Genomic DNA, 18,677 nt, shown 5'->3' on the forward strand with positions numbered 1-18,677 from the left:
TTTTTTTGATGAAGTTGTTTCATATATATATATATAGAGAGAGAGAGGGGGGGGGGAGGGAGCGATCAAATGAAAATCATCCTCATTTGTACAAACCGTACAAACCACTCTCGTACCAAATTTGAATAAAAATTTTAATATAACTTGTAATAGTTTAAAAAATCCTTATTCATACAAAGAAAAAACTATTTTGTCTCATCTTCTTCCAGTTTTTGTCTCTGGCTCATATTGCCTCAAATGTGGGTCTATGGATTTTGCCATGCCTTGTCTCGTTCCATATACGAAATACAGCCTTAAACGATATTTCAAAGTTTACAATTTTTAAGAAAATAACAAATTCATAATATTTATAAAAAATTAGTTACTTAAAAAAATTAAGAAAATACTATAAATTTTACAATTTAAAAAATTTAATGAATATTTTAAAATAAAATTACAAGATACATTCTATATAAACTATAATCACGTGTAGGGATGGCAACGAGGCAGGGGCCCCGGCCCCGGTTTATATATAGAGTCCCCGGCCCCGGCCCCGGCCCCGGCCCCGGCCCCGGCCCCGGTCAACTTTCGGTTAACCCCGGTCACCATCCGTGATTCACGTGCAACTTCTTTGCTTTTTTGGAATTTAAAAATCAAATTACTAGGTAAAGGAAGTTATGTTTGATTTGTCACACATTTTAGGCATAAAAATAAATATTTTACTTAAAATAAGAATTAGATTAAAGTATAAAATTAAATTTTAAAAATTCTACCAAAATCAACAATAACAATATCCAACAAGATATACATCTCCTATTTATATATATGTACCTATGAATACTTAAAATCTCATCTTGGCTTTGACTCACTTCCCTTGCTCCGGAACGTTGACAAAGAAAAGAATGATCGAGGCCCTGTTCAGTTTCAATCAAAGTTAGATAAATGTCTTCAAATGTGTTTGATTTGATACATTATTGTTCATATGTAAGTCATTGAGGACTGTTTTGTGTGTAGGAAAAAACAGTACTGAACTCTCTCTATAAACACCGCATATACGGTGAACATAAAAACACTACCTTTTATAGAGCTTCCAGACAGATGATCCTCCCTCAGTCGGAAGTTTGCCGGAGGTGCTGGAATCGAACTCTGCAATGTATTCACTGCAATCCGGAGAATAAATGTGTTAAAATATCTTAAAACAGCAAACATCTGATGAACAAAAAGAAAAAAAGAGGTTCACCGTAAAAATCGCTCTCGTTGAAACTAACTTCCGGTTGCGAGTATCCCATTCTTGATTTCCTCAGATCCTCTGATGACCGATTTGCAGGATCTCTTCCATCTTCAGTATCGTCGTCTCCCTCAGAAGTTGTAGCAGAAATATAATCAGCCAAACTCTCCGTGTTGCGACTTTTCCTTCCGAATTTCAGCAATCGTTTGAATCCTTTTGTCATATCCTTGCGAGATTGAAGACCAGAAGAGTTGGCAAGAGTAGGTTTTTGAGTCATCCCCCATTTCTTCCTCATTCGAGCTGCATCAGCTTCTTGTAGATTCCAAGACGCGGGACTCCGTATCGGAGAGGCGTCTGCATCGGCATCAGATGCCTCGTGAGCATAAGAGAACGGATAATTGGTGCGTGAATTCCATGACATCGGGCTTTCACCAGGCGATTCTTGCACCAGAAATGCGGAATTCACGGTAGCAGGCAATTCAGCAACCAAAGTATGGTCCACTTGCAAAAACGACTGTGATGTGCTGCCATTTTCGGATCCAGAATTGATCAACGCCTCGGATTCAGGACTCGTTTGAGACTCAACCCCGTCTACAACATCTTGATCTTCGGTTTCCATGGCATCCAGCTCTTCTTCGCCATCATCTTTAATCACATTTGGCTCAATCACCTGTTTATCATACTCTTCCTCGTTATTCATAGCTTCAGACACCATTGAAGCCTTCATTTTGGCAATAACACTTCCGGAACCAGGTCCTATGCCAGTATTCTTTCTCAGAAACCGCTTTGGCTCCACGGTTTTCGAGAATTTCATTCTACCACCTTCACCCTGCTCTTCGTTGACACCTTCTGAGATCTCAAGTGAAGTCATGCCAGTCTTCCTCAAGGATTGAGACCGTCGCGACTTCTCTTCCTTGACAGATGGCACCTCTTCATTCGTGCTTCTGCTGCGCGTATAGTTTCTTAACTGAGACCGAGCTGCTGCTTTGCTAGCTGTTGAATAAGGCTTGGTATTTTCTTTCCGAAGGTCGGAAAAGTTGGGGACAGACTGCGCAAGAGGGTTATCAGGTTGTGCCCTCCGTCTCCCCGAGCCAGAAGCCAGTTTGGGCGCTGATCTTGGAATCGCGGGTGACGGCTTTTTACCTTGAATGTTCCTCGAAACACAAAAACCAGAAGGTTTCATCTCGGAAAATTCAGACAAATCTCCGTCATCTTGAAGCTGCCCAAAATCTAGCGGCTGCCATCAAATGGAAACATCATATGTTACGTCATTAGAAATATAGACTGTACTATATAGCAAGAGAAACAATGATACCTCTTCTCTTTTTAAAGCCGAACGAGCATTAAACGATCTTAGCCTTTCTGCACGACGCTGAGCACTAGATACAGAATTCTGTCGATCTGCAGACCACGAAAGTTTAGCTTTCATTTCGGTAGTATGGCACTCGAGGCTATCATGCATGGCTTTCATCCTAGCTTCTTTCTCGGCTCTATTAGAATCCCATAATTCCCGTAGTCTTGTATCTCTTTTCTTCATGTAGCTTACGTATAAATTTCCTCTCAATTCCTCAGAAAATCCAACCTTGGCAACCAAATAGTTGTGATTCTGATCATCTGTTTCCATCACTGGAACTGGAGACTCAAATGTCATTTGCTGTTCCAGAACAGGATCTGCAACCTGTTTTCTGTACGAAAATCTAGTTATCTGATCAGGTTCCACATCAGAAGCCTTTTTTTGCCGTGTAGGGTTAGGTTGATCTCCAGGAACTCGAAGCTTATGCTCTGCGAAAAGCTTTTCGAGCTCATTTGCTTTTATTTGAAGCTCGTCATTGAGTTCTTGGTTCCCTTTCAATTGCCTCGACCTGTGTACTTGTTCGGTAGAAGCTTCCATCAGCATTGAACCATATTGCCCCTGATAAAGTTTACCAGATGGCGGGGTACTACTATACCCATAAGCATATCCGCCGTCATCCTTTTTAACTTGCTTTTGGAACTTCAACTTTTGGGGTCCAGATTCGACAATTTGCTCTTCCTCTTTCTTTCGAACTTCCTCAGACTCCGATGAAGTATTCAACTTGGGTTGGGAACGTAATAAACCGACCTCTAATTGTCTCTGCTGCGAAGCAGCAAATGCTTCCTGAATCTTTGACCCAGAACCACCTCCCGGATACCCAGAATCCGGTGCCGTCTTCTTGGGAGGAGCCCTCAAAGTCATTGTGGCAAGATCGCTCTCCTCAGAGGGGCCGACAGTTGAAGGATCGAATTTCACTTGATCACCACGAAAAGAATTGATTCGCGAACCGGGTTTTACCTGAGACTCTGAAGAGACATCCTCGGACTTGATTAAGTAAGTTAAAGACTGAGTCGTTTCCAAAGTAGAAGTCAGCTGATTTGACCCCACGGATGTTTCAGACTTGACCAACTGTATTGTGGAACTTGTTCCACCCTTGCTCAGATTAGAACTACCAATTTCCTGATCGTTGGAGACGTCCGTGGGTGTATCTTTCTGATCGTCTTTTCTGTCACAAGTTAAATCAATAATGTCGCTGGCACCACTCCATCTTCTGAGAACGGCGGGCGGCGGAGGAGGAGGTGAATTTGAATGTGAAACATCAGAAGAAAGCCGACGGAGATCCGGCTTGGTAACGGCAGGTTTGGAGCCACTTCCGGTGGCAGGAGCTACCTCTTTCTGTTTGTTCTCAAAAAGATTAATACGGTCTTGCACGCTGAGCCGCCTAGAAGATGTCTGAACCGGTGGATCCTCACCCTCTTCCTTCTTCACAAAAACCGAGTCATCTGCATGGACGGTGGAGTCTTGAGTTGTGGAAGCGCCGGCACGAGTTAAAGGGAAAGTGGCGGAGGAAGAGAGTGATTTGAGTGGGTGGGAAGTGGTTGAAGCTTGTTCGAAGGTGGCGGTGGTGGTTGGTGGGTCATGGTGGATGGGTTGATCGGAGTTGAATGATGGATTGTTGAATAAGTCCGGGCGAGTATGGTAGAGTGAAACGTATTTAGAGGCCGCTTGGCTGCACCAAATTGGGAAAATGTTAAAACTAATTATAAAGCTGGCAAAGAAAAATCCACTGCAACTGCCAGTAGCTGTCAGCTAAATTTTCATATAATTACATCTGATAGGAGTAAAAAAAGAAAATGAAAATATAATGAATTCATTTGAAGACAAATGATCCGTGAGGGGCGCCATGCACGTGGCCCACCAACAAAGGATCCAATGCTGCTATAAACATTTAGATGCACAATCAAAATGTTTGATGTAAAAATATTATGTAATTTACTCGAATACACATCTATATTTAGGAACTCGGGAACCTTACAAATCGCATCAAGTGTCCCTTTTCAGCTTCATCATGATCATGATATAATATATTCATGACGAATATGGACGTATCATTTATTATGAATCATATATTCATTTATATTTATGATGAATATGTCTCTGTAAAAAATGAATTTTACTCTGTCTTCAACTATAATTACAGACAAGATACGTAATCTTATTCCCAAAAAGAAAATCTTCTTACAAAACAAAAGGTATTTGTAATTATCATTGAAGGTCTGACATCCGGATCAAGAAATGCCAAAAGAAGGCAGCTGAGGCTATTTATCCAATGCCCAGGAAAATATACTTTGAAATACTAGAAATTACAAACTTTATAGCCCCAAAAAATGAAGTTGCATTAGAATTTAAACCATAAATAATAAGAAATCCAATGGGATGTGAAGAGTTTCTTACTTTAGGCGGGTGGCACCAAACCTCTCTGCAAATAACTGGAGGTCTGCTACTGTCTCATGGTTAAACCCAGCAGCCTCGGCACGAGCACAAGATGTAGCCAGGTCCTGCTTCACCGTTGCCAGCCTCACGTCAATTGCCCTCAAAAGTTCCTTCCTGTAAAACCAAAGAATCAACACAAAAAAGGTTGGATCTTTAATGTAAATTCAACATTTTAACTACACCAAATAAGACATATTTGAGCCTCCACTAGAAATCGATTGGTAATGGCTATGGATGTGCTGCCATTTACGTTGGTTGGGAACTCAGTCTTGAAATTTTAATCTTTTACAGACAAAACAGATGCGATGGATAAACAGAAACATAAGGAGAGAAGGAGAGGATTGTTCACTTTGTTGCATCGGCCGCTGTTGCTGAGCTTGATTTACCCCCACCTGGATTGGATTACAGTAAAGGTACCAATTAGCCCACAAGATTAGCAGCATCAAAATCAATGTAGGATCGAGGTTCAACTCCAATTAGTAACCAAAATCTAGTTTCAAGAAGCAAGGGATTGAACAACATGAAATTTATATAGATGTTACAAAACTTCAAGAAATAATAAACAAACGAAAGCTTTCACAACTCCACATCTTCATCAAAACACCTATCCGCCCACGGTGCAAGTGAACCCCACAAAATAAATGTATTGGTTTGATAGCTACATAAGAGTATAGATGTAGCAAGAAGATTTTGCATGTTTAACATCTAATGCTAGCGTCTTAGCATCTTATTGTTGTAATAGATAACAAAGATAAAACATAATTCAACAAATAAAATATGTGAAGAGTAATGCTTAGGGCATGTTTGTTAGCAGCTTAATGAGCTTAAGGGGACTCACAGCTTATTCGATCAGCTACACATGTATGTTTGTTAGTCGCTTAATGATATAGAAAGTGACTTATTCAGTAAGCTTCTAGGGGGAAGCTTTATGCAGAAAGCCAAGTTTCTTCTAAACCTGCCCCTCCCAATTAAAGAACATGATCCATCTATGAAAAAACATCTCAAACAAAAACTTTATATAAACAAATTAATGCACACAGACACATTTATCCATATAGGACTTGATGAAAAACCAACCAAACATCCCCTTGGTATTATATAAACTTTCAATGATCTTATTCGATTACCAATTGTTTCGGGTGTTAGGGAACTGCAGGAGTAGTGATCACTCACTCATGATTCTTGGTTCTATAGTGTAAATTTATTTATACAAAATCCACAAATCTGGAGTTATCACACCTCCTATTGTGACTCGTGAGATGGGAGGACTGTACAAAATATCTGTATCAAGATGATGCTCCTTTTGAACCAAAATGTAGGATGCCCCTCTAACAGGTATAATAACGTTAGAGTAGACGCCAAAAATTATAATGACCCTGTTCATGAAGGGTCATATGGAAATGGAACCTTACAACACAAAGCATGTTCCTACCCTAGTTAACCCTTTCTTGCTGCTGCCAGCAAGCTTGTAGCATGAGGAGGTTGGTGGTGTCGTTTATCACGAAAATCACAAAAGTCCTGACTTGAGCCATCAACTGCATTTGCAGATGACCCAAAGTGGTATGCTCAAAGTAGATGACATTCCATGATATGAACATAAACTCTGAAACAAGTTTGACTGATGCCTGGTGAGGGGTCATTAGTGAGCAATTTTTAGGAGTCAAACAAGAAGGTATGGTGGTGGAATACAAAAGGGAATTCGTCTCGTTAGTCCGGTGCGCTAGGTTAGAAAATGGTAGTTAGAGATTTTGTGTATATTATCGGGCATTGAACACAAACACTGAACCAGACAAGTTTCAGATTCCAATAACTGACGAGTTGTCAGATAACTGTACGAGCAGCCTATTTTCGAAGTTGGATCTGAAATCTGGGTACTACCAGATTAGAATGAGGGAGGGAGGCTTACACCAGACAGCATTTCAAACACACAAGGGCCACCATAAGTTTCTAGTTATGAGGTTTGCCTTATCCAACGCACCAGCCACCTTCCAAGCGCTCATGAATCAAGTATTTTGACATTCTCTAAGAAAATTTATGTGGTTTTTTTCACGACATCTTGCTGTACAACAAGGATGGCGAAGAGCATATGAGGCATTTAAGGGAAGTTTTTGAGGTGTGTCGATAATATAAACCAAACCAAAGGAACCCGGCATATCCTACTCGGAAGTAGGGTTTTTGGGGGGGAATGTCGCAGATAGGAAGTGGTTGCTTCTTTAAAGACCCCGGACTTATACAAAAGTGGTGTTGAAAAATAAGTTGTATGCAAATAGGAAGAATTGTAACTTGTAAGTTTGGGCAAGAGGAATGTGTTTACTTGGGGCATGTGGTATCTAGGAAAAGGGTATCTATGGACTTGTTTCTTGGTCTAACTGGGTATTATAGATAATTTATCAAAGGGTATGGATTTTCGCGGAAACAGGGGTTAAAATGGCAGTCAACAGCTGGTGTGGCTTTTGAAGAATTGAATAAAGCAATGACATTGACCCCTGTTGTGAAGCTACCAGATTGTAGGCAGCCTTTTGAGATTGAAACGGATATATATAGGGAATGGTGTAGGGAGGTATCAACGCAAGGGGGAAGCCCACTGCATACCACAGCCAAGTTCTTGGTCAGGCGGCGTGGCAGAAACACATTTATGAGAAAGAGCTTATCGCTATTGGCCTATCGTATTTGTAGTAACAAAATGGAACCCTATATTATTGGAAGGAAGATTATAGTGAAGATGACCAACAAGTTTAACATTTTTTGTTGGAACATGGAAAAAAGATTTGTTGAACCACAATATCAGAAGTGGTTAACCAAGTTATTGGGTATGAGTTTGATATCTTTCAATAGGTCGGAAAGTCAAATCAAGCTTTGGATATTATATCAAAAAGGAACTTAAAGTGTTCGTCAATAAGTGGGCCGCAATGGCGGCATGGGGAGGCACACAATAAGTTGAAATTTACCGCTGCATATCATCCGCAAATGGATGGTCAATTGAAGGTAGTAAACCGGAGTATTCAGCAATACTTAAGGTGATTTACGTCAGACAAGCCAACGGAATATTGGTACAATATTACGGTTTAAGGAGGCTTAATCGTAACACCTGTAGTGGAACAAACGTTAAAAGATAGAGATGATGCGGATATTTTTTATACAAGCACACGACCATAGGAAGGTGGAGACTTTTGTAGTAGGAGACATGGTTTTCTTAAAGCTTAGGTTGTCCAACAAACGTCTTTAGGAACCTGATAATTAGAAGTCTTATGCACAATTTGATGGGCATTTTAGGGTGGGAAGAGTGGTTTATCGTTTAAAGCTGCTAGTTGCCACTTGACTACACCCGATTCTTCATGTTTTCCATTTGAGGGTGGTGATTTGCACAATGTGCATGTATGTATAAATATATTGTCGGAGCAATTGAAGATGATCCAAAAATGATAGTGGAACCGAATGAAGTGCTGCAATAAGGGTGCTGCAGACTTGAGTGCAGGAGGTTTTAATATCATGGAAATTTTACCCTTATCTGAGGCTTCTTGGGAAGATTGTGAGATGGTCAGGTTGCAATTCTCATCTTTTCACCTTGAGGACAAAGTGAAGCTATAACGAGAAGGTATTGATGAGACTAAGGGACTTCACACTTAAGAAAGGCGGAAAAAGATTTGTCAATTAAGCTAAGGCCCAGTCAAGGGTGTTTTGGTAATTTCCATGTAGTTAGTCGTGGTTGTATAGTTGGAGTTAGGTTGTTATAGGGTAGATCGTTTGATAGGACTATAATAAACTACGGAGAGGAGAGAGAAGGGTTATGTATGATAAAGATAGAATCACACCTTTGAAGGTCGAAAACAGAGAGTGCCCTGCCTCCTGAATGCCGGGAAGTCATGTAGACAATGGTGTTCATTGAATTCGTTGTTATTGAGTTTTCATTTTGGCAATAAGAATATAGAAGCTCCATCAATATATAAGAGGGTAGTCGAAATCCACAACCTCGAAACTTTAAGTTGAAAACCAAGTAAATTCACCAATATATCTTGTAGCTTATGAACCCAACAAGTTAAATATTCGCCATTGCTCACTAAATATTTCGTATGCAGCGATCACAACATATTGTGAGATTTTATGTATGACTAATGTTACATTAATTTCGATTCACTAAAGAATACTTTTGTGTCATAGAGTTCATAAAGAGATGAATGATTAATAAACACAAGCAATTAACAGATGAAAGAACAATCGATGCATGTCTAACTGAAATTAGAGTTGAAAATAGACCAGGTGATTATAAGGTAACAAACTTTAATTTATTCAAACTAACAAGTCTTTGTGTTTCCTGGCAAATTAAGAAAGATAGATAGTGGGGTACCGGAAAGCTGGTCTGATGATCCCTGCAATTGTTTCAAAGAATTATAATCAGGAGAAACTTTAGAATTTATTTAACATATTGTATAAATGATTACATGGTCCGGAATCACATACCTGTGAATATATTCTCCGGGCTGCTTCTAGTTGAGACATCTCAGCATCTAAGGTGCTCACTAGTTCTAAAACCTCGGGTGTACTAACGAAACGCACAAACCTGGAAATAGAAGTTATCGATTGCAAAGGACTTACAAGCCAATTATAAGAAACTTTTAATTTTTTTAGAAGGTAGACTACCTCTCCAATGTTCCCTTTGTGAACCATGATTCAACATTTTTATGTCTATCCACTTCAAGCCTGATAGATTGTAAGGCCAATGCAACTTGTTCCTCTGCAACCTTCAAATGAGTGACAAATGGCTTCAACAAACCTGATGCAAGCTTCTCTGTGTTTCCACCACTGGAAACAAATAGTTCACATCTTAAAGAAAGTAAATGAGAAAAAGTTAGAGCCATAAAAATGAAATAGGCCAACCAATCAAGATGGTTTGCTTTTAAGATAGCGGAAGGCCCAAAAAGATCTTCAATAGGGCACCAAAATGGGGGGCGTAATCCTAAACTTACCTTGAACGTTTCGGTGAGAGCTGGAATGCAGCATAATCAAGAGGGGTATCAGACTTCATTGTTGTTTTGACAGAAGAAGTAAGATATCAGATCTCTTTCTTCTTCATATAAGCATGGATACCCTTTAAAAAATCCTATCAAATCACTGAATCAATTAAAACTGGGACAGATGATATCGATAGAATAAAGTAAACCAAGAAGTATTTACACGTAATTTTCTAAGAGTCTTCACCATCATCATCGACTGTACAGATGCTACTTTACTAATTGAATCCAAACATGAACTATTTCACCAAACCCAAACTTAGCAACATGGATCTGATTATACGCATTCAAATGCAGATGCTCAAGCACGAATTGGGATATTGATTTCAAGATACGGATGTGGGCATGTTCATGTTCCAGTCAGAAAGCAAAATTCGCTGGTCGAATAAAGATAAGAACTAAAAACCCTAAGAAAATCCAAATGTGAAAACAAGAAATCGAAGGTACCTAGATGATTGCAACTAGTTGGGATCTTGAATTGGCACAACCGATCTTTGGATTAGGCTTCAGATACGAACCAACATTGATGTTCTCAGTGAGTATTGAAAGAAAAAGAAAACCAAGATCTTCTTGGTTGCAGTTTTACATGAAACAAGACGGAAACCCTACGAAGTTAATAGATGATTTTGGCTTTACTCCTTTCTCAAACACCATTATCATCATCTATCTCCCTCTAAAGTCTCTTGGTATGAGAAAAGAGCAGAGAGAGAGAGAGAGAGAGAGAGAGAGGGGGAGAGTGCTAATTGGTATTCAGATCAGACAAGATAATTTTAATCAAGAATGTAATGACGATGGTCCAGAGGAAAAACATGAAAAAGAAAATAAAAACATTTGACTCTCTGCTTCCTGATTCGTTGGGTACAGACTCACCATCGATTCTCATTTTCATCTCTTTAACCGCCAAGAAATCTTTAAATTACACTATAAAAAAATAATAGAGTATGATTTATCTTCAATAAATAAATAATACGTGCTCACTTGATTTCAAAGGAAACCATCATATTTAGTGTGTATTTAATTTATATTAAGCTAGCTTGGGAATTGTGTGTTGTACGGTAACATGAGCATTTTGGTTAATAATTTGAAGATTGTCTATATAAATATATGTTAGTTTTTAATAAAATCATCAATAAAAAGTATTCAAATAATTTATAAAAATTAATAAAATCTAGTTAGTAAAATTTTAATATTATATATATATAGCTAATTATCAATGAAAAGTATTCAAATAATTCATAAAAATTAATAAAATCTAGTTAGTGAAATTTTAATATTATATATATAGCTATTTATGTAAGTATTTTACGATTAAGAAGCAACTGTCTTTCGTACAGATCATTTATTGATCTACTATAACTATAGCATATCCCTTTTTTTACGAATTGTTGCATTTATTCGAGTCATATATATATATATATATATATAGAGAGAGAGAGAGAGATATATATATTTTTATGAATAAAGTTGTAAAATTAAATAAAATGAGTAATAATAACGACGGGGTGTGGATAATTGATGCATTGTTTGTCTGCTTGATGGTGAAATTCTTTTTTCTTTTTAAAAGAGGATGATAACTCTGCTGATTTTTATTAAGAAATAAATAAGTGTACGTCTAAATCACACGGTAACTAACTATATGCATAAAAAATATGGTAAATAGAAACTTAGTATATAAATATTATGAAAAGATATTAACCGATTATTAATATATATAAACTACTATAAAAAATAATTCATTGTTATAAGATGAATAGTGTTTACAAATAACAAAAACAAATATTCTATTTGTCCCAAATAAGTATCATCCTTTCCATTTTAGTTTGTCCCAAAGTAAGTATCCACTTTCAAAAAATAATGTTTACTTTCCAACTTTACTATTAATTATGATATAGAGAATTCATTAATCTCTCAATATGAATTATAGAATTGTGATTTAAAAGTGTAATGATTATACATATATAAAATTGTGGATATGTATTTTGGGACTTAAACATGTATTAATACAAATTTCAAAGTACAAATTAATAAATAAATGTTATTTGCTATCATTAATATTCTAATTATTATATAGATGATATATATTAAATAAAGAGAGGTTGCATTTTATAAGTTTGAATTCAATGTAAATTAATAAATATTGATCAGTTAATATTATTTACCGTCACTAAATTTTTTATTATTGAGAGAGAGAAATGAAAAGATTGATATAACGTAAACTAAAAAAATAAAATAAATTGATTTATATTTATGAATTATTGTAATAAGTTTTTCTAGATGTATATATTAAACAGTTTATATATACACTCATAAATATAGATAATATTTTTTAGCAATTACATATACATATATATATATAGAGAGAGAGAGAGAGATCGAGAGGAGATTTACTTTGCAAACCACGTTATTTGTACAAACCGTACAAATTTTATTCAACCAATCATAATTTTTTATTTTGTTCATTTTTTGTAATTATAAGAGGTTGATTAATCATTTTTATTGTGAATGGTGCTAAACATTGATATTATCATCTTCATTATTTTAATTTTAGATAAATACATGAAATAATTTTATTGAGTATTATATGAAACAATTTCATAACCATATATGAAACAACTTCATCAAAAAAAAAGTATTATATGAAATAATTTCACAAGATTAAACAATTTCATGAAAAAACTTCATAAGATTAAACAATAAAATCGATAGATGAGAGTGGTTTACATGGTTTGTACAAATTAGGTAGTTTGAATTTGATCGCTTATATATATATATATATATATATATGTGTGTGTGTGTGTGTGTGTATGTGTGTGTGTGTAGGGTCAGGTTTAAATGTTAACCAAAGTTTTTGTGTTAATTTTATTAACCGATCTTGGCAATTCAATCTTTGAATAAACGGTTGTGATTAATCATGATAAATACTTATTTTGTTTAAATTTAAAATTTCATAAAGATAGGTAAACAAAGTTGAAAAGGGTATTTAGGTAAAAAAAAAATATGTAACTCTCATATCATTAATTGGGAGTAAAATTCTATGATTTTTGTTAATATATATTTGTTAATGTAAGAACTATATGAACATAATTATATATATATATATATATGTATATATATATATAGAGAGAGAGAGAGAGAGAGTTTGTTTCAAATACAACCTATCGCAATTGTACAACCAATGCAACCCAATAAATTGAGATATTTATAGAACTGATGAGAGTTTATTTATTATGATTTGAATATTTATGGAAGATGAATATGGTTCATTAATTATGATCAATATTTTATATTATGAAACAATCAAAACTTCTATGCACATATTAATCAAATAAAATGAACGGTTGAGATTGAGTTGTATTGGTTGCACAAATGTCAATGGTTGTATAATAGCCAACATATATATATATATATATATATATATATGAATCATTGTGTCAAATACGAACAAAAGATTAGCATATATATGAACTTGGACTGCATAGCATTTATGAACGCAATATGAACATAACAAGAATAATTGTTATACGAAAGGAAATAAATAAAAAAACAGGTATAAACACAATATGAACAACTTATGAACAATAGTTATTTCATTATAAACACATTCAGGAGCGATCATTTGTCAATTGGAGTTTTATACATGCATTGCATCCACATCGTTTAAGATCCACCCCTTGTTCATATATGTTTATGGTCTTATGTAGTTGTTCACCCTTGTTCATATCGTGTTCACCCCCTGTTCATATCGTATAAAATATATGAACACATAACTCCAACGCTATGAACACCGAGTGCAAACACTTACACAAATATAAAATTTTGGTATCAAGCTTTAAAAAATAGCATTTGTGTTCATATGATAGAAATAACATGAACACAATGGTTCATGATTCATAAAAGTCGGTATTATGACAATATGAAAATGAGCCGTGCATGTACTTTCATTTGAACATGTGAATTAGGTACATTTTAATAATTAAAAAAAGTTACGCAATATGAACTACAAAAAACACAACACATCATAATGAACATAATTTCGATTAAAATGAGTCTAATAAAATATTAATCCATTACCAAGACATTCGTTTTGGTTAATTTCTTCACTTCCCAAACTCGAACTCCAATTGTCACCATAAACCATTTTAATATTTTCAATGTTGTCAATTTTTTTCCAATGCATTTATCCATAATAGCTTGAACGATACCGAAGATTTTACTACCGTGTTTCTTCCACGAATCAAAAACTCATAAAACAATAAAAATGAAAGATCAAGATTAAAAAATAAATAAAAATATCAATATTATAAATGCATATTTTTAGGGATTTTATGATTTTGTAATTCCCCTTTAATGGTATGAAGTTACATAGCAAATGAAATTACTCAATTACACTTGACATTAAATTGTGGACATGATAGAAACCTAATAGAAGAATGAATTGTGATTGGTTGACATGGTTTGCAAAGTTAACACAAAAACTTTGGTTAACATTTGATCTTGTCMCTATATATATATATATATATATATATATATGTGTGTGTGTGTGTGTGTGTGTGTTTGAGGAGGGATGATAATCAAATGAGAACCATAAAAGGTTACAAATTTGTAAAAATTGATAAAAAAAAATAATTCCTTGCATTATGTTTTTCATCAAAAATTATTATTTAAGATATTATTATACATATTTTTGTGTTCACTTTATGAAAAAATTACATGTGATTTCTTTTCTCTTACACCATCTCCAACCAACACTAAAATATTTTTTTATCAAACTTTATGATTCACCATCTCCTCCTTATATACTTCTAATGTTTTGTCAAATGTTATTCTCTCTATCAATGTGAGATAATCAACTCAACATTACAATCAAATATTCAAATAACTTTTTGAAAAAAGATGGTAGCTAAATGTCAAATTTAACTCAAAGATTTTTCAAATTTCAATTCACCATCTTCTTATTATATACTTATACTATTTGTTAATCTATTTCTTACCAACATAATCCAAGATTTGAGAAATTCTCAAACCACATAATTTACACTTGGTTATATGTAATAAATAAATACATTTTTTTTTGTAAAAAAAGAATGAGCTAAAATGATTCAACTCTATTAGTTTAATTGGGAAAAAATTGACTAGATTTTAATTTTAACCAACCAATTTTTTTCAAATTTCAATTAATCATATCCTCCTTTTATACTACTAAGAGCAATTCCAATCGAACGGCAAAACCCTAGTTTGCCGTTCTTTTGGATCCAATCGCACGCCAAATACACCAAAGTTTCACCGGAGGAAGGAAGTGAACGGCAAATTTGCCGTGGAAGAGATGGACGGCAAAAGGTTGGAGTTGAGTATTTTTTTGGTGTTCATGGGCCCACTTATTTGATGTTTTTTTTTTGTGTGAAGTTGGAGTTGCCCTAAGTCTTACACTTGGTTATATATAATAAATAAATATATCTTTTTTGCAAAAAATAATTGGGCTAAAATAATTCAACCTTACTAATTTAATCAAAAGTATTTTTTTTTTTTTTTTGAAAAAATGACTAAAATTTAAATTTAACCAACTTCGATCAGTAAATTTAATTCATCCCCTGTTGCTGCCATATCACTCTCGCCGCCCACAACTCCGATCTCCGGCGTAGGTATCACAGTTCATCATCGTCATCGATGTCTCGATCGCACCTTCTCTTGGATCATCGTTGTTGTTGTTGTCTCTCTCATCTTCTTCACTTCCTATGTTGTTCTCGTTCATCGATATTCTCAGATATGGCTTATTTAGTGCCAAGGAACCACCCGACGACGGTTCCACTCCTGCAAGGTTGGCTTGCCCAGTCCACCAGTGGTTTAACATGCTCTTTACCAAAAGTATACAATAGAAGAGAGTTTTCCAAACGCTATTCAAACTATCTTGTGAAATTGATGATTAATTAGTCGAAATCATAAAGATACAGAGAAACGATATATAACGATAATGGTGTTTAAGAAAACAAATGCTATATGAGCTTGAAGATACCCCTTCGGTACCTTTAGTAGCTTTATATGTTTTTTGTTGGTTTGGCCATAGGTTTTAGTGGGTTTGGGTGCATTTATCAAAGATTTTGTGATGATCTACCCTCCCTTTCTTTCTTTCTTTCTCTCTCTCTCTATATATCACAGTGGTAATCCAATTGGTACTACATTGGGTATCACAATGCATCTTGTATGTTTTTTGGGTATCACAACGTGGATCGTCTGTATGTTTATCTTAAATTTAGATTATGGTTTTGATTTTGTTTTTAAGGTTTGGGTTGGTATCATAATTGGTATCACAATGATATCACATAAGGTATCACATTGTGTATCTTTGTGATTACTTGGTACCGGCCGGAATAATGTTCACCGGAGGCCGGAGATCTGAGGTCGGAGAGAAGAGAGAGAAGTTTTTATAAATACCTAAAATGCCGTCTAATTATAATTTTAACTCAAATTACCATTATTACTAATTTTCTAATTTATTCGTTGATTTGTGATTGAGATTTGATCTGACGGTTACCACAAACTAATCAGTTCTCCCTTGAATAAACATATATATATATATATATATATATATATATAACATATGATGCATTTTTAAACATCATGTAAATAAAAGAATATATGCATTGATGTAAATAAAAATATTTGTTTGTGNTATATATATATATATATATAACATATGATGCATTTTTAAACATCATGTAAATAAAAGAATATATGCATTGATGTAAATAAAAATATTTGTTTGTGAATGATTTATTTTTTCAATTGTCATGTAATTAAAAATATGCATGTATTGATATAAATAAAATTATATATAGTTTTATATATTTATGAATTCAAATATCCTTTATAGAATAATGAAAATAGAGTTAAAAAAAGTAGGAAAATGAAAGGGTTAACAATTAATGTGTTATTATATATTAAAAAATAAATCAAAATAATGAGAAAAAAGATAAATAAGATAAAAAGTTTCTTATTGATCAACTTTTTGGTGGTTCTTTTAACATATATAGATTTGAGAAAATATTTATGATAATTTGAGTACTTTATATGATAACCATGAGTACTTTTCTTTTAAGATATTGTTTCATATATTTTTTTTCTTATCTAAGGTTAATTTTTAATATATTGAAAAACATATATTTATTACACAAATGTGTTCGTTTCATATGTATGTCGAGTTCATGATGTGAAATTTTTTTACATGTAACTTTTGCTTCACAACCAAACCGAAAAAATTCACATTATGAAACAGATACATACGAAACGAATATATGTTAATTAATATTCTAAATCTTAGTCTTAGATGGAGAAAAAAATCATATAAAACAACACATAATGCATTAATTTTCAAGATTATCATAATTTCATGAGTTTTTAAAATAAGGTCTCTTACGAGTCTAATTATTTTATTATATAAAAATTAACAATTCTATGTTCATAATTAAACTACATTTGACTAACGTTAATGGTGTATTAAAATATCGAGGGTTGTTTTCATTGACCAATATTTATTTTGGGATCTCATTATTATGAACCCAAACTTTGACTCTAAGTCATTTAGGAATCCACGGTCCTTCAACTCCTCCTTAATCACATACAAGAAAAATTGCATCAAAATAAAACCAACTTTCAACTGATTTTTATAATTGATTTTTATTTTGATAAACTAACTTTTAAAATTGTCATTTAGGGGTATCTGTCAGACTTTTTGTTTATTCAAGAATCTGGTTAACCTGTTGAACATATAACTGTTAATTTAATATGACTTGATAGAAAATTACTTAAAAAATATTATGTATAAATTATTTTGCTAAATCATCATTATCATTAAAACAAATCAAAATTAGAAAATGAATCTCGGCCAAACAAGATGGGCCAATTCAACTCTAATATCTCCCCATGAAATTGGAAGGAAGCTGGATCTTGTCCGAAATTCAAGCTCAAGTTTGTTAGATAGACAAGGGGCATCTCAAGCGGGGTCACTTAATAGTTTTAAGGTGGGTAGTAAGGGTGAGAGGGGTTAACGACATGATAGAACCCCAACCAGTTTCGGTCTCTGCTAAAACACCACCATTTCCTGCTTTTAATCACAATCTGGCCAAACCCTCCCCAATCAAGACACCACATGTAATTGCAAACCATGTTGCAGCCCAACCACCCCCTGTTCATACAACTAAGCCGCAACCTGCAGTCCCTAATCACATTGCAACCCAACTGCCCACACTGAAGCCACCACCCTTAATTCCAAATCATGTTGCAGCTCGATCACCGCCCTTTTCATCAACACCACCACCATCTACCATCGTTAAACAACCCCTTTCCAGACCTAAGCCACCACCTGTTGTTGTTAACAAGACGACACCACCACCCCTCCCAAAAAGAAACCCGAACCACCAATGAAACAACATCACCCTGATACCAAATACTTGAACCAGATACTATCAGTTCCGAAATTGGACCAATGGTGTGGTTTTGATAATCAAGAATGACAATTTAACAGGAAATAGGAGTAACCCTGTTCCAAGAAAACAACAATGGATGAGCATCAGGTCCAGGTATGGTCTAAAGCTAAGCACATAGAGTCTATTGATGTTTGTGCTTTGTCTATGTTATTCCGTACCAATTGATTTTTGTTGAGGCACCATATTATGATGTG

At 34.6% G+C, this 18,677-nt stretch overlaps 2 protein-coding genes across 2 annotated transcripts; one reads left to right on the plus strand and one right to left on the minus strand.

The window, feature by feature from the left end:
- Positions 1–714: 714 nt before the first annotated feature.
- LOC112501558 lies at positions 715–10,669 on the minus strand. Its single transcript, XM_025105223.1, has 12 exons — positions 10,613–10,669; positions 10,451–10,507; positions 9,959–10,092; positions 9,633–9,815; positions 9,453–9,552; positions 9,340–9,361; positions 5,344–5,386; positions 4,956–5,108; positions 2,523–4,230; positions 1,220–2,444; positions 1,056–1,139; positions 715–893 (listed from the first exon to the last, which is right to left on the minus strand). The coding sequence occupies exons 3-12, from the start codon at positions 10,015–10,017 to the stop codon at positions 829–831; spliced, it is 3,642 nt and encodes a 1,213-aa protein (XP_024960991.1). The 5' UTR covers positions 10,018–10,092; positions 10,451–10,507; positions 10,613–10,669; the 3' UTR covers positions 715–828.
- A 7,380-nt stretch (positions 10,670–18,049) lies between these two features.
- On the plus strand, positions 18,050–18,421 carry LOC112501568 (classical arabinogalactan protein 9-like). Its single transcript, XM_025105236.1, has one exon. The coding sequence runs from the start codon at positions 18,050–18,052 to the stop codon at positions 18,419–18,421; it is 372 nt and encodes a 123-aa protein (XP_024961004.1).
- The last annotated feature ends 256 nt before the right edge of the window (positions 18,422–18,677 follow it).

This window comes from Cynara cardunculus, unplaced genomic scaffold, assembly GCF_001531365.2.
Source record: "Cynara cardunculus var. scolymus isolate 2C unplaced genomic scaffold, CcrdV1 Un_Scaffold_232, whole genome shotgun sequence".
Taxonomy (NCBI): domain Eukaryota; kingdom Viridiplantae; phylum Streptophyta; class Magnoliopsida; order Asterales; family Asteraceae; genus Cynara; species Cynara cardunculus.

Coding starts and splice junctions, on each gene's coding strand:
- LOC112501558 (XM_025105223.1), bottom strand. CDS start 10,017: ATGAAGTCTGATACCCCTCTTGATTATGCTGCATTCCAGCTCTCACCG. Junction 9,553..9,632: donor ACAAAGGGAACATTGGAGAG/GTAGTCTACCTT, acceptor TTCTATTTCCAG/GTTTGTGCGTTTCGTTAGTA. Junction 4,231..4,955: donor TTTGGTGCCACCCGCCTAAA/GTAAGAAACTCT, acceptor AATTTGGTGCAG/CCAAGCGGCCTCTAAATACG.
- LOC112501568 (XM_025105236.1), top strand. CDS start 18,050: ATGATAGAACCCCAACCAGTTTCGGTCTCTGCTAAAACACCACCATTT.